General features: G+C 42.3%; 1 protein-coding gene across 3 annotated transcripts; it reads left to right on the forward strand.

The window, feature by feature from the left end:
- Positions 1 to 7,427: 7,427 nt before the first annotated feature.
- Positions 7,428 to 17,679, forward strand: hic1 (hypermethylated in cancer 1). Of its 3 annotated transcripts, none has more exons than XM_054605347.1 (2): positions 7,428 to 7,689; positions 13,678 to 17,679. In XM_054605347.1, exons 1-2 carry the CDS (start codon positions 7,483 to 7,485, stop codon positions 15,919 to 15,921), a joined length of 2,451 nt encoding a protein of 816 aa, XP_054461322.1. In that variant the 5' UTR covers positions 7,428 to 7,482; the 3' UTR covers positions 15,922 to 17,679. The 3 variants fall into 3 exon arrangements, with proteins under 3 accessions (XP_054461322.1, XP_054461394.1, XP_054461331.1); XM_054605419.1 differs by having other exon boundaries at positions 13,694 to 17,679; XM_054605356.1 differs by lacking the exon at positions 7,428 to 7,689 and adding an exon at positions 9,031 to 9,157 and having other exon boundaries at positions 13,694 to 17,679.
- The last annotated feature ends 269 nt before the right edge of the window (positions 17,680 to 17,948 follow it).

Consider the following 17,948-nt stretch of genomic DNA (forward strand, 5'->3'; position numbering starts at 1 on the left):
AATGGGTGAGAGATTTTTCCGTTGGATGTGGATAAAGAAACGGAAGGAGAGAAAAGGAGGCAGTGAGTGAGGGAGAGAGAGAGAGAGAGAGAGAGAGGGAGATAAGGGAAGAGCCAGTAGATGTTCGGCATGAAGAAAAACCAGAAGTGGTGGGAGGAAGTCAGTCAAAGGAATGTAAAAAGGGGGATGCATAGAATTTGGAAATTAAAATAAAAAGTTAGTGGGTGAGAGAGAGACGGAGTGAAATGGAACAGTGTGAGAGTCGAAGGCGGTGTGGGCGAGGGAATAGGAGAGCGAGAGTGGCTGGCGTTTATGGATTGCAGATGTGGCGCTATGGGGTTTTGGCAGGGGCCATGCGCGCCTGAATCCTGCACCGGCTGGGTGGCACCGGGGTGAGAGGGAGGTCAATGCACCGCAGCACACAGCCCATAAAACACTGGGAGTAGTGGGGGAGAGGAGAGAGAGAATAGGCCTCAAACACACACTAACACAGGACTTCAGGGCAGCGAGGGTGAGCGGATCACACTTTGGATTCAAGCACGCACAGGCATACCAAAACACCCCGAATATGTTGAGTCAGGCTACCGACAAAGCCAAAGGTTAATGCCTACGAGTTAAGTGGAGAGTGGATGAGCTTATCTCATTTTTAATAAGGATGAACCCTCTGTAAACTACTCCCCCAACCATGAAAAATCACACCGTCTTCACTGTTAAAAGGACTTTCTTTTTTTACCCCTGTGCGCATACATCCTGAAATTATTACAAGAGCTTTTGACAAGATTACAAAAGAGAAAAAAGGCGGTCACGCATAAAGCTAAATGTTTAAATAGTGCCTGTTCTCTTTCCTATCTCATCATTTCACATTTTCCTTGGGAAGTAGCAGTGAATTTTGGAATAACGTTACACTAAATGTTCTTGGTCAAACGCACAGATTCCCTACATCCTCTGAGAAAATCCCTTTCTTTCCCATTTAATAGCAAGTATGGCAGTGTTCTGATGCTGGAGGATGAACTAATTCACTGCAGCAATTTGCAATCAACTTCTCGGAGGGCAGTGACAGTTTGATTGTTGACAATGTCTGCGCACAAAGGGATTTGAATAGCCAAACTTCTGCTTCTAATCATATTTCTTACATTTAATGTAACAATGGCGCTGGCCAGCATCTTTAGATGGCATCATGCACACAAGGGAAATGCTAATCTCTTTGTTTGTCTGTTTAAAAGAAGTACTTGAAGTAGAATTCCCTGCAAAAACAATGCAGTTATAAAACTCAATGCTTGCAGGTGGAAGGTGTGACTGTAAACTGTAGCAGTTTCTACTTTACTAGTCTGTAGGGGGGCCACATTGACATGTAGACTCTCGCGTCCTGTATGTGGCACATATTGGCATGTACTTTCAGAGGGAGTGCTTGTTTCAAATTAGTTCTATCCAGTGCTTTGGACATAAAAAGTAAGATGCAATAGAAATACTTTTTCAGATAACTATTGGTTTTGTTGCAACATAAAACCAAATGACAGCACCAGTATCATATAGTAAAACAAACTTTAAAAGGCTCAACATTTCTGGAAATATGATGCCTCGTACTGTTTTGCCCGTAAAAAACCTTTGAGGAACATCCCATGCACTCTCCTATTTATGTAGGTGCTGCTTGACAGTACTTTCGTATTAGGTCAGCTCTGTTTTTCTCTTTCTTTTGTGATATCCTTCCTTCCCTCTCTTGTTCCCCCTTCTCTCCCCCCTTAGCCTGGTCCTGACTCCCTGGTTCCTGGGGCCTGGCCAAGGCGTGTGTCCCTGGAGGAGCCAGAGAGGAGATGGAGAGAGGGGGCAGCAAGGGGGCGCAGAGACCGGCTCCAAAACCACAGCTGCAGCAGCCTCTCCTCTCTCTCCTCTCCTCACTCCCCCTCTCCTACTCCCCTCTCCTTTAATGCCTTCCCTCTTTTGCCTGGCACCCTCCCCAGCTCTGCCATTAATCAGAGGAGATGGGTATTTTGGTGCATGTGCGTTTGTGTGTGAAGGAGAGAGATGCTGACTGTGTGACTGACTAACTGAGTGTTTATGCGTATCTCTGCCTGTGCTGATAGAGAGCTGGATGGGTTGCTAGTGATGGTATGGAGACCAGGATCTCACACAAAGCTGCAGAGTTCACCCAGAGAACAAAAGCAGGAGGGAGGGAGGGAGGTTGACAGACATAAAGCCTGGTGAGCAGATTGGGACTGCCAGTGACTAAAAGGAAGGTAGACAGATGAGCTGCAGACGTTTTTTTTAGCACCACAGGATGAGACCAAGACATCTAAAGATGGCCCAAACCTAATTTAACGTACTGAAATTCATCTGATATGACATCTAAAAAAGAAAATGTTTCAACAGCACCTGCACACAAGTGTCAACTGAGCACAATCGGGGAAAGTTCATGACTTGACATGTTAACATATAACCTCCAGGTTTGCTTCTAGGTGTATGCTGCCTCTCTACTTGCCCTCCTTTAGCTGCTGATTATCCAGGTGGCAATGAGATCTGAGAAATAAAAATAAAAAGTTCCAAATTTCCAACCTGCTCTGCTCTCAACCCCCCAATGGGCCTCCCAGAGTGCTTTTCTGCTGACATCACTGCACAGAGACCTGGCAAGCCAATCTCTCCCCTGCTCTACCATTCCCCTCTCCCTGCTTCCTGCCCTGATGATGTCACACACCATATGGTTTTCAGCAGTATCAAGCCGGAAAAGAGATTTAGTCAGTGGAGAGGAGAAGGAGAGAAAAGGAGGAGGGCTGGAATGGGGCGCAGGTCGGACACAGAAAACAAAAGCTTTCGCTCTTCCCCTTGTGTGTGCTGTGAGTGGAAGGTGGAGAGGGAGGCGAGGGGGCGAGAGGGGAACGGCTGCACTGTGTGAGGCTAATGAGGAGAGATCGGGGAGCAGAGACCGTGCATTGGACGGCCATGTGCTGCACAGACGCTCGTTGGACCAGTCTACACACATTCAAACAGAGTCACAAACCCACACTGTAGTGCAAGAGAAGGGAGGACTAAGTTAACAAGGCCATGCTGGTAAATACGGTTGACCTGTGCATTCTGAGTTTCTCCAATTAAACATCAATAAAATGCACTTTTGGCTAGAGAGTCATTTTGTTGTCTAATTTCATGTTATTGCAGATATTTGAGCTGCGATCAGTTGCCAAAAACTTAAAGCGGCTATAAGCAATATTTTCATCTCGACAATGGATGACGTATCCATAAAAGGGATCGCTGGAAGTCATCAACCGACAAAGAGTTATCATCTGACTCTCTTGCAGCTTTACGAAGCATTTTAGCATCTTTCAACAATTTCCTTTTGCTTTTGGTTCAGTCTTGCTGCTTTCACCAGGATCTTTTTTGGACGCAGTAAGAAGTTGTTTTCAGCAAAAAAGCTCTACAAACCAACTATAGGCTACCTGCTCAGCACCAAACAGTACACAGACAAAGTTGACGACTGGCTTGAGAACATAGTGGAGCATTTAGCTGCTGATGAGGCAGATGTTTCCCTCAGGAGGTGATGGAGATCAAACCACAGTTAGAAGGAGAGTGAATATTGGACTTACATTCAACAGGTGGCCGGGAAATGTGAATCCAGCTCACCATATAAACTCAAAAGGTGATAACATCAGTCAGTGTTGTGTTTACAGCTTCTTATAGTCAGGAGTTTGTTACAGTCAAAGGCAAAAGTTCATTTGTGACCTTGGAAACAGCAGTTGACACAACAATCTCAACACACCTAGGCAATTTCCATTAGCTGAGGAAGATTCTGTGATACGTTCAAAAGCTCCAGAGCAGCTTCTATTGGACCTTGTAAGATTGTTTTGTCAGCTGATTACAGTATTCTCTATAGGAACAGTAACCTTAAGAGTGAGTCAGAATCCCATCCTGTAGTCACCCTTTTTTATTTCACTTATTTTATATTCCATTTCATCCAAATTAAAGTTAAGTTACACAACGTCAGCATGATATTACTGTTCCTCAAAAACAGATTTTGCATTTATACATGTTTTACTGTGTAAGAAAAAAGAAATCAAGTATTTTTGATCTGGCTCTAATCATAGCCCGAGGATTGTCCATCACCAGCAGATGGGCGAACTAGAATAGCAAGCAAACGCACAAAACAGCTCTGCACATTCAAATGACATGCCTTGCACGCCTGTGCTCTAAAGCTGTCGCAAAACTGCTCATTACAATGAATTAGGAGAAGTCTGTGTGTAAATGTTGAGCCTACCGTTCAATTTTTGGTGGTGAACGGAATTCGAAGTTGGAGGGGTGTGAGTCTGGTATGGTGGGGCGGTCACGGCAAGCATCTGGAGATATGTGTGACCATGTCCACTGGAAGGGAAGACAGAGAAAGGAGAGAGGGATGATTGATGTGAATGAAAGTAAGAAAAGGGAGAGCAAAAGGCCTTGTGGGAGTAGTTGAGAAAAGTGTGGGACATTACACCCAGAGGGTCTGTTCCGAGGTGCTAAAATGACTTTTCGTCTATTGTTCAGTCTCGCTGTATCTCTGTTCTGGCAGACGGAAACGGAGCGACGCTAAGGTGATTGCAATACTCGGCAGCTGAAACCTAAATTGAAACGAGGTGGTTGGGGCCTCGGAGACACGATGACCCTGCAGCATATCTGCTCACAGATGTCTGAAAAAGTTGGCTAGAGTCATTCAGAATATCCACCGCCTCATTGTGTTTCCATATCCGACCCACAAAGCCTCTGCGAGACATATATCACATGTAAAACCTGCAATACTTACACTTGGAGAAATGGTGGGAAAGGTGTGTGATTTAGAGGGTGACAGCAGACTGTTAAGGGATTTAGCTGTCCAGCCTGCCTTATCTCCAGCTCTGGTTCCTCACTGAGTGTTGGTCTTTGGGGAAGCAGACACGTCTCTGGGATGAGCTTCCTCCGGCTGTGTTTGGAGCTCAGCTCTCGCAGCTTTAATTGAATCATTGCTTACAACCAGCAATTTGGAGGCTTTTTTTTCCAGTTCATTAAAAGTTCAGCATTTCAGGTTTGCTGTGCGCCAGATTACGGTATGTTAAATTGTGTTTTGACAGGCTGGAAGTTTAATGTCCAGCGCAGGCCTCTGGAGGCTGATTGATTAGTGAGATAAAGTTTGTCTGGGAAGACAGCAGCTGTACCCAGAGAAAAACAAAGAAACTTAAATTAAGATTTTATAGTATCATATTTATAAAAAAAAACTTTCATCCTCTCCTATAAAGTAATATAAATTATATAAAATATGCTTTACACTTTACATATCAAAATTATTTAATCTGCTTTTAACCCATACATATGTATCCCAGCTGAGTGCTGGTTTTGCTATCAAACACCACGTCAATATGTTTTTCGTCCTCGGGAGCTACCATTCTTGGCTGTAACTCCTCCTTTCGTGTTGTTATGGAGGTCCAAGCAACGTGTGGCCTGAAGGTTTATTATTCATTGGTCATGATGCTTTTGTAAACTACTCACAGGCCAAGCTTTGACCCTTAGCCCCTGTGAAGTAAGAATGTCATGTGACATTGTTTAATTTGAGGAAGACCTAAGTAAAGGGTTGTTGTAGCAACTAATCCCTTTTTTTCCTTTTATTTTGAGGCTTTTGCAGGTGCATACAGCGCCAATTACATCATAAAACTCACAGATTTCACAATTATTTTTAATCTTTCTTCCGTTACGAGCTATTATCTTGATTAAATGCAAACTTTTAACAACCTCAAGTCTGCATTTGTGTAATCCGTCATATATCTTGAATGCAATTATTCACATCAAATATTTCTTCCTTTTCAAATAGCCTTTGTGATCTTGAAAAAGGAAACATGCCAATAAGATGGAAAGATAATCATCAGAAGTAGTATAAAAATGAAGTAATTGGCATAGGGCAGCAGGAGTTGATTAAGAACAACAGTCATAGTTATAATGTTTTTTATAGTGTGTCAATTAAAACAGAAAGAAATCAACCTATGCGCAGACATAACCTGACACGCAGCATAATGATCTCACTTTGTGTTCCCTTAAGTGGAAAAAACTATTTTGGACCATGAATCGAAACACGCTGTCACATCCTTGATAGAACGTATCTATTCTCCCGCATAGCTCTGCTTACCTCTGTCTGTGAGGTTATCAACAGTTCATCAAGGGAACATGGAAGTGAGAGACAATACCTTCCTCCACTCTGACGGGCTCTTGGGGTGGCTCGGATCACTTTAATGAAACCCCACCACCATGAACTTGGATAATTTCAAGAGGAAGAGACCCAACATGCTTTATGAGATTGTCAGCTGCTGTTGTGATCAAAACAAACATAAATAGGCCTCAGTCCGGTTAGTGTTTTCACTGGATAGCATCCGCTGTCTGTTAACGACCTAAGCGATGGTGAAATAAGTAGTTTCATCAATTTCAATCTGCGGTCTTTCAAACACATCGGGACGACTCTGCAAAGACTTGAAGGGATAATAACAGACAGGCCTGTCTGACATAATCCGTCCAAATACTGCAGATTGAAGATGTGTTAGAATTAATGTTTATAGAAAGTAAATGACTGCTGCCACAGTGTACACCTGAATCAATGAAATGTACTTTTTTGGAAACACTGAATTTTTAGCAGCAATATACACACTCAGCATTTTTCTGTTGATGCGTTCTCAATTCATTTTATTATATAAACGAAACATCCATCCTTAAGTGAAAGTTTAACCAAAAAAAGGGCATTCACGGTATCAAAGCACATCTTTTCTTTAGCGTGAAAGGTTGGAGTGCAATTTAATTAGTCCAGTCCTTTTTTATTAGGCTACAACTTTGTTAGACTTTGTCACTGTAAGTACATTTACTCGAGTACTGTACTTAAGTAAAATGATTGAGGTACTTGTAATTTGCTTAGACATTTCATGGTGCTCTACTCAGCTACATGTCTGAGGGAAATATTTTACGACACTACATCTATCCAACAGCTTGAGTTCAATTGCTTTGTTTAGTTAAAATTACAATTTTACATCCAAAAAATATAATCAGCCTATAAGATATGATACAACAGCGCAGTGTATTAATCAGCCAACCTCAGCTAAGTGCAATATTAAACACACAGCTGACATGTAAATGCATTAATAATATAAAAAAATACAATTAAATAACATTTTAAGGGCTAAATGCCTTATAGTTTACTGTGTGTTTTTCCCCATATGGTGATCACTAAATAACTGTCATAGCGTTGCTACATTTAAATCCCCCCCCACAACACACACACACACACACACACACACACACACACACACACACACACACACACACACACACACACACACACACACACACACATGCATGTTCTCCTTGGTCAGACCAGCAGGATTCGCTACCTCCGAGTTCCCCCATTGGGTGTCGCTGTGCGCGTGAAGTCTCCTCCGGCAGGTTTTGGTCCGACCGGACCCCGGATCGTCTGAAATGTCAGATAGTCTTGTTAACACGTGAGATAGCCAGTGTATGGAAGAGAGTGAAAACAGGGTAAAAGCGGGAGACGGAGGGGCTGCAAAATTAGGCGGAAGAGAGTTTTTTGAGAGAGAGAGACACAGAGAGAGAGAGAGAGAGAGAGAGAGAGAGCTGGACTCGGCGGAAGCTGCGGACGTCCCAATGAGGGAATGCCGAAAAGGAGCGCAGACATACGGCCAGAGCACCAGACATGAGTCCGAGGTAAGGCTGCGATCAGGGATGGCAGACATGCAGACGTGTGACTGACACTGTGACACTCCGAGCAGCCTTTTCAGGAGGACTACTATGATGACTTTACCCTAGTTTCAGTTTGATGCATGTCGTTTTCGTTATGAGCCGATGGTCCTGATGAAGCCTTCAGTAACGTTACAGACAAAGCTTGAGCATCTGGATCAGATGAGGCCTCACGATCATCTGATTTACACTTCGGTTATATTAGAATTTCTTAGTTTTTTTTAATTTTGACATATTAAAATGATCCAATCCCTTTTAAGTATTGGGAAGACGATTTTAAGCATACGATGAAGGGCTTAAAGTAATAGAAAGACATATAAATAAAATTTTAATAACTCTTAAGTGGGCTCTATGTTATGAAACAGAGCTGCTGTTTTTATTACTAATCATAAGAATATTTTGATACCAAAATCTTGTGGTAAAAAAAACAACAAAACCTTAGAAATGGGGGTGTGATACGTTTCCAAAGTGTTCTTTAAGTGAAGCTAAGGGGGGCTATTACACTGTCTGAGGGGAGGTCTGCAGGTGAGACACGCCTTCAATCCAACAGTTGTAGTATTTTTTTTTCTTAATTAAAAAGCAAACAATGAAAATATAATTGAGAATGGATTTTCTTAATTACACACACACAAAAAAAAAAAAGCAACAGGAATTGTTATCAATTAAATTTTTGGCCTAAGGGACATAATACAAATCAATATGGTGGTGGTGGTGTGCGCAGGGGAGGAGGGGGGGTAATTCCTTGAAGGTCCTTGACATGAAGAGCTCTAACAACTCTCGATGTAACCAGTTCTGTCCATTATTAAACTTATTAAGTTTAAGTGGGTTTCCTGATCATAAATGTGCAACATACGTGCGCGTGTGCGACGGCTGCCTGTCTCTTTAAGACGATGTGTTGAGAAGTTCAAGTCGGGGTCACTTGAAGTTCCTGCCCTCGATTTTACCTTTTAGTTTTATTATAGACTGACATCACACGGGGCGCTAAAACACTTAAGGCCCACAGAGGCTCCATTATCATCCCGGTGCGCGTTATTGCGCCGACTCAAAAATAGCTAAGGAAATTACTCGAAAAAAAAAAAAAAAAAAAAAAAAAAAAAAATAGGAGGAAACTGATGCTGGTTTAAGCACGTATTTTTTTTTTTTTTTTTATAGGAGGGGATGAGAAAGAGGGGAGAGGAGGGGCAGAGACAGAAAAAAAAAAAAAAAAAGAGGGAGAGGGAGGAAAGTGGGTGGGAGGACGGACCTAAGGAGCGACAAGAAATTCATATCAATTAATAATCATAAAAAAAAAGAGCTGGCAGACGCGCTCGGAAAACTGGCATGGTTTTTTGGAGGCTGGCAGTTCAAAGCTGAAACGTCAGATATGACTCCTAGACTGCTGAGATGATCATTAAGGGAGACTTAGATCGGATGGCAGAAGACATCGGGCATGCAGGTAAGAGCTGATATGCTGAACACGATCAGGCACCCAAACCAGAATAGGGGAAGCTTGACATGGAGGTTTTTTTATCCATCAAACGGTGCAGTGCATGGTGCAAGAGAGTATATATATGTTTTTTTTTTTTTTTTTATGAAATATTTGTATTTTATATTCTTTAGTTTTTAATTCTAGTATGATTTTAATATCGACAAGGGAGGCTCCGCTTATTCTCTTTTCCGCATTTAATTCTAGTCGGTTGAAAAGATGCATTTTTTCGAATAAATAATTATACATAGAACAGTCAATCATTTGTTTATATTCATTCAGGATCAGTCAAATGTAATGACACATTTAGATTACAGTATGCTTCAAAAATCACAAAATTTGTGTAAAACTTGAAACGCATCAATTGTTTTCTTTTTTTAAATATATCACTTTCGAGTTGAATTATTTTTTTTTAAATGTTTTTAACTCAAATTTAATGCAAAAGTTAAAAAAGAACATTGACCTCTGTTAAAAGGGAACTTCAACTTCTATAATAATAATTTTAAGAAGGAAGCAACAGAAAAATCATGATCATTTCTCTAATAGATAATATAAAACAGTCACTGCTGGGTTTTTAAGGCGAACACAGACACTCTGACGAATATTATAGGAATATTTCGGGGGAAATATTTAAGTTCATACATTTCTGGTGTCCTATATAAAAGCCAGTGTTTTATATACATGTAGCCTATGAAAGAGGCTCCAGCGCTGCTGACAGCTCTGAAGAAGAAACAGCTGTCTGATTCTCCCTGAAAACCCCCTTACACTGACCTGAAAACAGCTCTGCTTCTGGAGGTGATTTAAGGCTCTATGGTGCAGTTTTTAAGGGATAAAGGGCTGCAGCTCAGAGAGATGCAGTCATTCGTGATTCGGTTTACTGTACAATATGTGAGAAGTAAAGACTAAAACAGATCAGAGACACGGGGAGGAGGCGACACACACACAGTCAGCAGACAGCTTGATGTTTTGCTTGCGAAACGGGACGTGAAGCAGTCAAATGCTAAAAGGCAATGAACTTCAAATCTTGCTGATCGATGGATAAAACGCAAATAAAACTTTCATACCTTATATTTAATTTAAGTTTTTAATAAATGTATAATCTATCAGGAGAGGCTAGTAAAAATCAACAATCCAAGTAACGTTTATTAAAATTGAATTAATTCCCTGTAAATATACTTGTTGATGACTACATTATCATATTAATTTCATTAAACGTTATCTGCTCTCCAAATAAACGGGTAACTCGGTTCACATCAAGATAAAGACGCAGTCATACTTCCGACAGTATTTTATAAATGTTTGATGGTTTTTTAGATGCACGATTACAGCAATAACACAGGAAACTGTCTCTTACTCTTCATGATGTTTGCTGACCAGACTAAAACTTAACTTATTCATATATCATGAGTGCTGCTGCTCGATCTGCGTTCGGGATGCAGTTTTTCTAACCTAAATGTAAAACTCGGTCTTATATTTAATGTGTGTATTTACCTCTTGGGAGTCACGAAAAAATGACCAAAAAAAAAAATGAGTTGTATTAAAGTAGTATAAAACAACAGTGAAATATATTCTTGCTATTTTACACTGACGTTGTTATATAGTGTTGCCTCATAAATTGAACATGGGCTGTGTATGAACATGGTCAAATGGGTCCTAAAATAAACAAGGAGGCATGAGCATGGGCAGCAAATTGAAAATGAAAGATAACAAAATGTCAACACAATGTTTTAAGCAGATGTCTGGAGTGTTTATGTGACTCAGGCTGCATGTAGAGGTAGGAAGTTTAGTCTCCCGCTTCACCCCAAACCACAAAAGTGACAAAACAAGGAAAACACAGCGGCAATGAATATTAATCTAATGCAAATAACCGAATGTCATCGCTCCAAACTATATCACCTTCATCTAAGTTTCCAGCATGTTGACGGGCCATTCAAAATAATGCTATCAGATTGAAACAGCCATGCGTTGGAATGACTCAAGTAACCCTTTCCCAGAGTCTATGTGCAACCTAGATCAATGATTTAATTTAGCCCACACAACACAACAGACTCACAAAACAAGCTGTATTGCAGTTTTTGAATGTGCTTAAAAGAACATTATAGCTTGCTCTAAGATTTGTTCTCTGACTTAATATCATTGCGATCATAGATGGCTTCCTAACAGGATGCTATGGGCTTACACATGCCCTCCAGATCAAGAGTTTTATAAAACATGTTTTACTGTGATCTTTCACTTTTTGTCAGTAGGCTACATCAAATGGCAAGCTCAAATATTTTAAAAGGCAAGTTATAGCTTCTCACAAGACTCATTCTGATCACAACAAGAAAGAGAGACTCTTCTTGTCTTGATGGGAAACTCACAGCTACCTTGACTGTTTTTACCACAGGACGTTACCAAAAATAATAACTTGTACACACACATTGCAGGTGCACAGAATTGTTGCTTTGTGCATCAGATTTTTTTCTTCTCGCATCACAGAAGATTTAACAAATTTTGCAAGGATATATCAAATGTGGATTTAAAAGCTCTGTAAAAAAAAATCTGTCATCATAAATCAGGATATAAAAAAGCCTTTAATTTCTGTCATGCTCTGTGATGCAAGTGAACTGTGTCACATAATACAGCTCTGCAGACCACATACACACGAGAATGTACACAGATTGTGTGTGTGTGAGTACACAACATGTCACAGTGCGCCGCGCAGTAACCAGTCACAGTAACGGTAAGCTAAACAGCCCTTAATGCAATGGAGACTGCAAAAAGTTCGGCACATTGTGGAAAGTACTTGGTTTATTCCTCATATCACTCTTTCTATTTCTAAACACGTTTGATCTGACCGACGATGAAATTTATAGTAAAATATGACCGTTGAGTAATCAAAGCCAGAGAAAAACCAGAAGTGGAAACACTTTAGATGACAACTGGGGACATGATGAAGAGTAAACCCATCTTTGTCCAACCCACCTTTTTATTCATAGCCCTTTTTTATTATTCATGTTCACCAAATTGTAAATAATAAATAGCATACAAGTCATAAGTATAGAAATAAGGAAAGAACCTATTTAAAAAAAAAAAACCTTTTTATGAAAAGATATATTTTGACTTCAATATTGATGACTGTTCTTCGCATGATCACTAGCCGGACGTCATGATTGTTCTTTCTTTTAATTTTTTCATTTCATCAGTGATGAAATCAGAGTTTCCTTTTGACATTAACCGCCTGATGCTGAACATGCAAAAACAAAATTTCAGAGAAGATAATAATCATATGACTATTTGTTCAGGATTCTCCAGAATTCCTTATTAGCTCATTCGTCCTGGTCTATTTTACCCAATTTCATACTTCCCTATTCTTCTCCTGAGCGTGTACACTGAATGAAATAAACAAGAAGTGAATGAGCTGGTGTCAGGAAGACCATAATCAGACGGATGACATGATATTTATTTAGTAGCTTGTTTCCCATCAGTGAGACGAAGCCCTTTGGGACAGTTCGAGACGTTTAATCTCATATGTAAACTATCCTCAGATGCCACTGGTTGAACAATACACGGTGTTTCATGCATGCGGCTGATATAGTTTATTTTAGGCTTGATGGAACAATTAGTGTTGCTGTTTGAGTGTGTGTGTGTGTGTGTGAATCTGTGTGTGTGTGTGTGTGTGTGTGTATTAGATTCCTGCAGCTCATCTCAACGTAAAACATTGAACCATGTAATGGTGATTTACATCGCGTTCATTCGCTGTACCTTATATGATTAGACAGAAAGGGGAGCCGAAAGATCTATCTATTTTTGGATGTGTGCGTCCCTTCACAGGTTTATTATACCTGCTGTTCATCATACTTGTGAAACATTCACCCCTTGCTTTGTTTCAAACCCTGCACACAACTTCTGGAATACTTTATCAGGAAGCCAGTGGTTACAAAATATAGATCTGCCGTTCTCTAAATTTTGTTCTTTTCTTTTTTTCTTGCTCGCTGCAGAGGAAGTGAATGCGTTGACTTGAATTTCTGATAATGAGAAAACCATTGCAACAGCTCACCTTTAGCAAAAGTTCACTTCTACTAAGTAGTATGTGCACATTCACACATAAGTTCTGCTTTTGTGCATGTTTCATTGAGTGTAATCAATGAATTAAACATGATTATATAAACAGTAGCTGGTTCTATGATTAACATAGAAATGCAATCTAATTAAGGGATGTGTCGTTTTCATCAAGAGATCTGTAATTAATTAATTCCTCCTCATAGATGTATGCATATATTCTTGTTTCCAGATTTTTGCAAATTTTCTTTTTACTCTTATGAAGCCAATAAAACGTGTTGGCGCTGAAACCTCTCAAAGATATTTGAATTTAGTCTGATGAATTAATAATATATTTCAGAGAATCTTTTTGTATAATGTATCAATAATCATTTCCGTGGTGCAAAAAATGACACATTAACTGTTCTTTTGTGTATTGAAAATGCTGACTGCCGCATGACGTTTTACAGATATCTTTTGTTGCAGGTGGCGGACTGAAGACGATGCTGGGTGCCATGGAAGTTCCAAGTCATGCTAGGGATCTCCTCCTGCAGCTCAACAGCCAACGAACCAAAGGCTTCCTGTGTGATGTTATCATCGTGGTGCAGAACGCCCTCTTCAGAGCTCACAAGAACATTCTGGCTGCCAGCAGCCTCTACTTGAAATCTTTGGTGGTCCATGACAATCTCATCAACCTTGACCACGAGATGGTGAGTCCAGGGGTCTTCAGGGTCATTCTGGACTACATATACACAGGCCGCCTTAGTGAGGGGGACCCCACTTCTCCCACTGAACCAAATCTAGGGGCTGTTTTAGCAGCAGCCAGCTACCTTCAGCTGCTTGACTTAGTGGCTTTGTGCAAAAAGAAGCTGAAAAGAAATGGCAAGTACCCTCCCCGCCCAGGTCCTGCATTTCTGCCCTACCCAAAGATGGGGCCCAATAGCATGGGTTTAGGGAGTGGGGGCAGGTATAGGATTTCTACTCCTGTCATACAATCCTGCCCCACAGGAGGAATTTTGAACAGCCATGCAACCCGGGCATCACCACTAGAGGAGCTAGTTCCCCATCGACTAGCCATTCATGCTGGGGAGCTGTATGCTCCAACCTCCATCCAGGGCTCTCAGGTGTTCCCGTCCCTGCAGTCAGCTCTGCCCGCCCAGCTTTGTCGCTCAGCCCACACTGAGAGGAACTGCTCCCCCAACTACGGCCTTGATCTCTCCAAGAAAAGCCCCAACTCCCAGTCACAGCACACACCCTCCCAATCCCATCTGGCAAACACTCACAATGATGAGGAGCGAGACGGGACTCTGAGCGGCCGCGGCAGTCCCATGCAGGGGACGAATGGAAGGGCCTTCCCCTCAGAAAAAATGGAGTCAAATGACCAGGCAAGCTCCCTCACTCCTCCACATTTCCCCCATCTCAACCAGCCACTTGGCCCACATCTCCCCCACCTGCACCGCTCAGGCTCCCAGGCCAGAGATCGCTACCCATGCCCCCCCAGCCCTGACACCCCAACGGAAGCCGGAGAGGCAGGCAGAGATATGGGCAACATCTACCGCTGGGTGAAACATGAGCCACTATCATACACAGCTGAAGATGAGGATGACGATGAGGATGACGAGGAAGGGGGTGAAAATGGAGACCAGCATCATAACCACAACAAGGGTGGGGAGGAGAGTGAAGGAGCAGACGACAAGAGCGGGTCAGGCACAGAGGAGACAGGCAGTAGTGAAGGCCGCCCGTCCCCTTCTGGACCGATGGGGAGGTTCCACATGCCGTATGAGCCAGAGAGCTTCGGGGACAATCTGTATGTGTGCATCCCCTGTGACAAAGGCTTCCCGAGCTCGGAGCAGCTCAACGCACATGTGGAGACACACACGGAGGAAGAGCTGTATGGAAACTCTGGTGGGGAGATGGGAAACAGCAATAACAGCAGCACCAAAAACATAAGCAGTAATACAAACGGTTATGGGAGCCTGAACAGCAGCAACAGTTTGAACAGTCTGTCCCACCTGGAGAACAAGTCCAACCAGGGGCTGGGTTCAGGGGGCATCGGGGAGATGATGAGACCCTACCGCTGTTCCTCCTGCGAGAAGTCCTACAAAGACCCGGCTACTTTGCGGCAGCATGAGAAGACCCACTGGCTGACCCGGCCTTACCCCTGCAGCATCTGCGGCAAGAAGTTCACGCAGCGGGGCACCATGACGCGCCACATGCGCAGCCACCTGGGCCTTAAACCTTTCGCCTGCGACTCCTGTGGCATGCGCTTCACCCGCCAGTATCGCCTCACCGAGCACATGCGCATCCACTCCGGGGAGAAGCCCTACGAATGTCAGGTGTGCGGGGGAAAGTTCGCTCAGCAGCGCAACCTCATCAGCCACATGAAGATGCACAGCAGTGGAGGGTCTGCAGGGGGCCTGACCACAGATGGGAAGCTGAAGCTGGACTTTGCTGAGGGCATCTATCCTCTGAGTAAATATGCAGCAGAGCATCTGGGGCTGAAGCAGGAGAAGGCCAATGAGCTTCTCATCCAAGCCCAGCAGCAACTGGTTGCTGATGCAAAGGTCATAGAAAGCCTCTACCCCCTGTCCAAACTGGCCGCAGAGCACCTTGGCCTCTCCCACGACAAGATGGACGTCCTGGGCCAACCCCTCCCCCATCCCCAACAGGCACTCTCCGATGCCCGTACCATTGACCGCTACTCACCCAGCTAAGACCACAAGACCTGTACAAATGGCATTCACCAATAGGTCTGTGTGCACACACAACTTGCAGTATTCTAAAGCCATTCACCTCAACACCATATCTCCACTGCACCTCAGACTCAGGCCAAGAGGAATTGGTCTGTTCATGCACACCAAAATGTGTAGACTGTAAGTGCCTATCTATGCATCTAATGTATCTTAAAGTGCTCCTTCATAAAGGACTTTGTGCTATTCCGTGACCAAGAGACACTCAAACAAGTACAGTATTTATGTACAGTGTATGCAAACAAACATTTAAAAAATTACAGCCATTGAGCCAAAGTGATAAATTGAAAACCAAAATGAAATTGTTTTATTTATTTTTGTATAATGGTGAAATCCAAAGAGAAACTGTTGCAAGGAAATGTTGCAATCTGACCCTAAACCTGTGTACTATTAAGTATCATCTTTGTACAAAAAATGAAAAAAGCACATAAGGACAAGATTCAGGGTTTCAGTCCAAACCTGAGCGGAACTTTTACCAAAAGAATAAGCCAACTCTTCTGGACTTTAAAGTAATGGGATGATGTATATATATTTTTTTTTCTTCTGTTTTTGGGGTACTGGACAATTTATGTATCTCACTCTCCAGCTTCTCATGTTCCTGCTTCCCAAATGGAAAGGAAATGACTGAACTATAAGAGCAATTGCATCAGCATTTCGGTAAAGTCTCCTCTGTTTTATTTTTCTCCACATTTTAAAAAGTAACCCACTCCCCCACACGTTTTGTGTGGATAAAGGCCCCTACTATGTGACAGTAATAGTAGCTTAATCAGCCTTACACTCGTGTTAGCGTATAACCCTTCTTGAGCTAAAACTTCCTTCGCATTTTGACTAACATCCCTTAGCTTTCAGTTGTTATTGAGATGCAGTAAGCACAACCCTGTGATCTCATAACTGGGACATGAGTGCACATACCCGACTGGTGACACACTAATCCCTGTTCATGATGAGTGTAGCTTCATCTCATGGTGTAGACGAAGCTTGGGAGTTGCCTCGGTCATTGTGTAATATTTACAATTACCGATGCAGCCGATCAGAAAGGCTCGGAAAGAATTAATTGCACAGAAATTTGTCAGTTACTATTAAGAGCAATTACTCTATTCGCAGCAGCACAGTGATTCATCGCGTAGCGGCAGTAGTCAGATGTCGCGTTGTCCGACCTCCCATTTGACCTCCCTCCCCTGTAGTCTGTTGTCTGGGACCCCTGCTACTGTTGACAGGCCAAAGTGAGCGCCTTTGCCTTAAACGCGCTCCGCTCCACTCACCACACACGTACATACAACCCCCCTCCCTTCACTCACACACACATAGCAAGTTGCTAATCTGTCTGTGATATGAAAACAAGGGGTTTGTGGGTCTTCCCTGGAAGCCGACGGGTGAACAGCACATCCCAGCTGCTGTGCCTCAGTAATCCCTGTGAAATCTCACTTTCTCCTGGACAATTCCCACTGCTCGCCGGCATGCTGTCCCATTTCATGCCTGCCATCTTACCCCTCTGATTCACTTATTAACATCATATTCCAGCCTAGCAAATGTCTCCCGGCCTGGCCTCCCTTCCCCGCTGGTATCAAACGTGGAAACAAAGAATGACATGTTTCTTTGTTGGCTGACCAGCAGTTCCTCCAGCTTGAAAACAAAAGAGCACTTAAAGGTTGCGGGTTGACGGCACATTTTTGTCTTAAAATGCTTATTCCAAAGAACATGCTTTTTTTTTTTTTTTTTTTTTTTTTTTCATTTCTACTGGTCCTTGATTTAGATTACAAATGCCTGACCACTATAGTGCCAATGCCAACCTCAGTGGGTGAATGTGAAGACTAAAGCCATAAATACACTGTGATAGACTTGGTGAATCTTAAAGGCTAAAAAAAAAAAAAAAACTTTCTTTTTTTTTTTTTTTTTTTTTTTTTTTTTTAAATGTAACAATAATTTAAGGGCTTCTCTTTTCTGTAGCATATGATCATATCAAACATGTTGTTTTCTGTCACTTCTTTTTC

The sequence above is a fragment of the Anoplopoma fimbria genome, chromosome 1, assembly GCF_027596085.1.
Source record: "Anoplopoma fimbria isolate UVic2021 breed Golden Eagle Sablefish chromosome 1, Afim_UVic_2022, whole genome shotgun sequence".
Lineage (NCBI taxonomy): Eukaryota > Metazoa > Chordata > Actinopteri > Perciformes > Anoplopomatidae > Anoplopoma > Anoplopoma fimbria.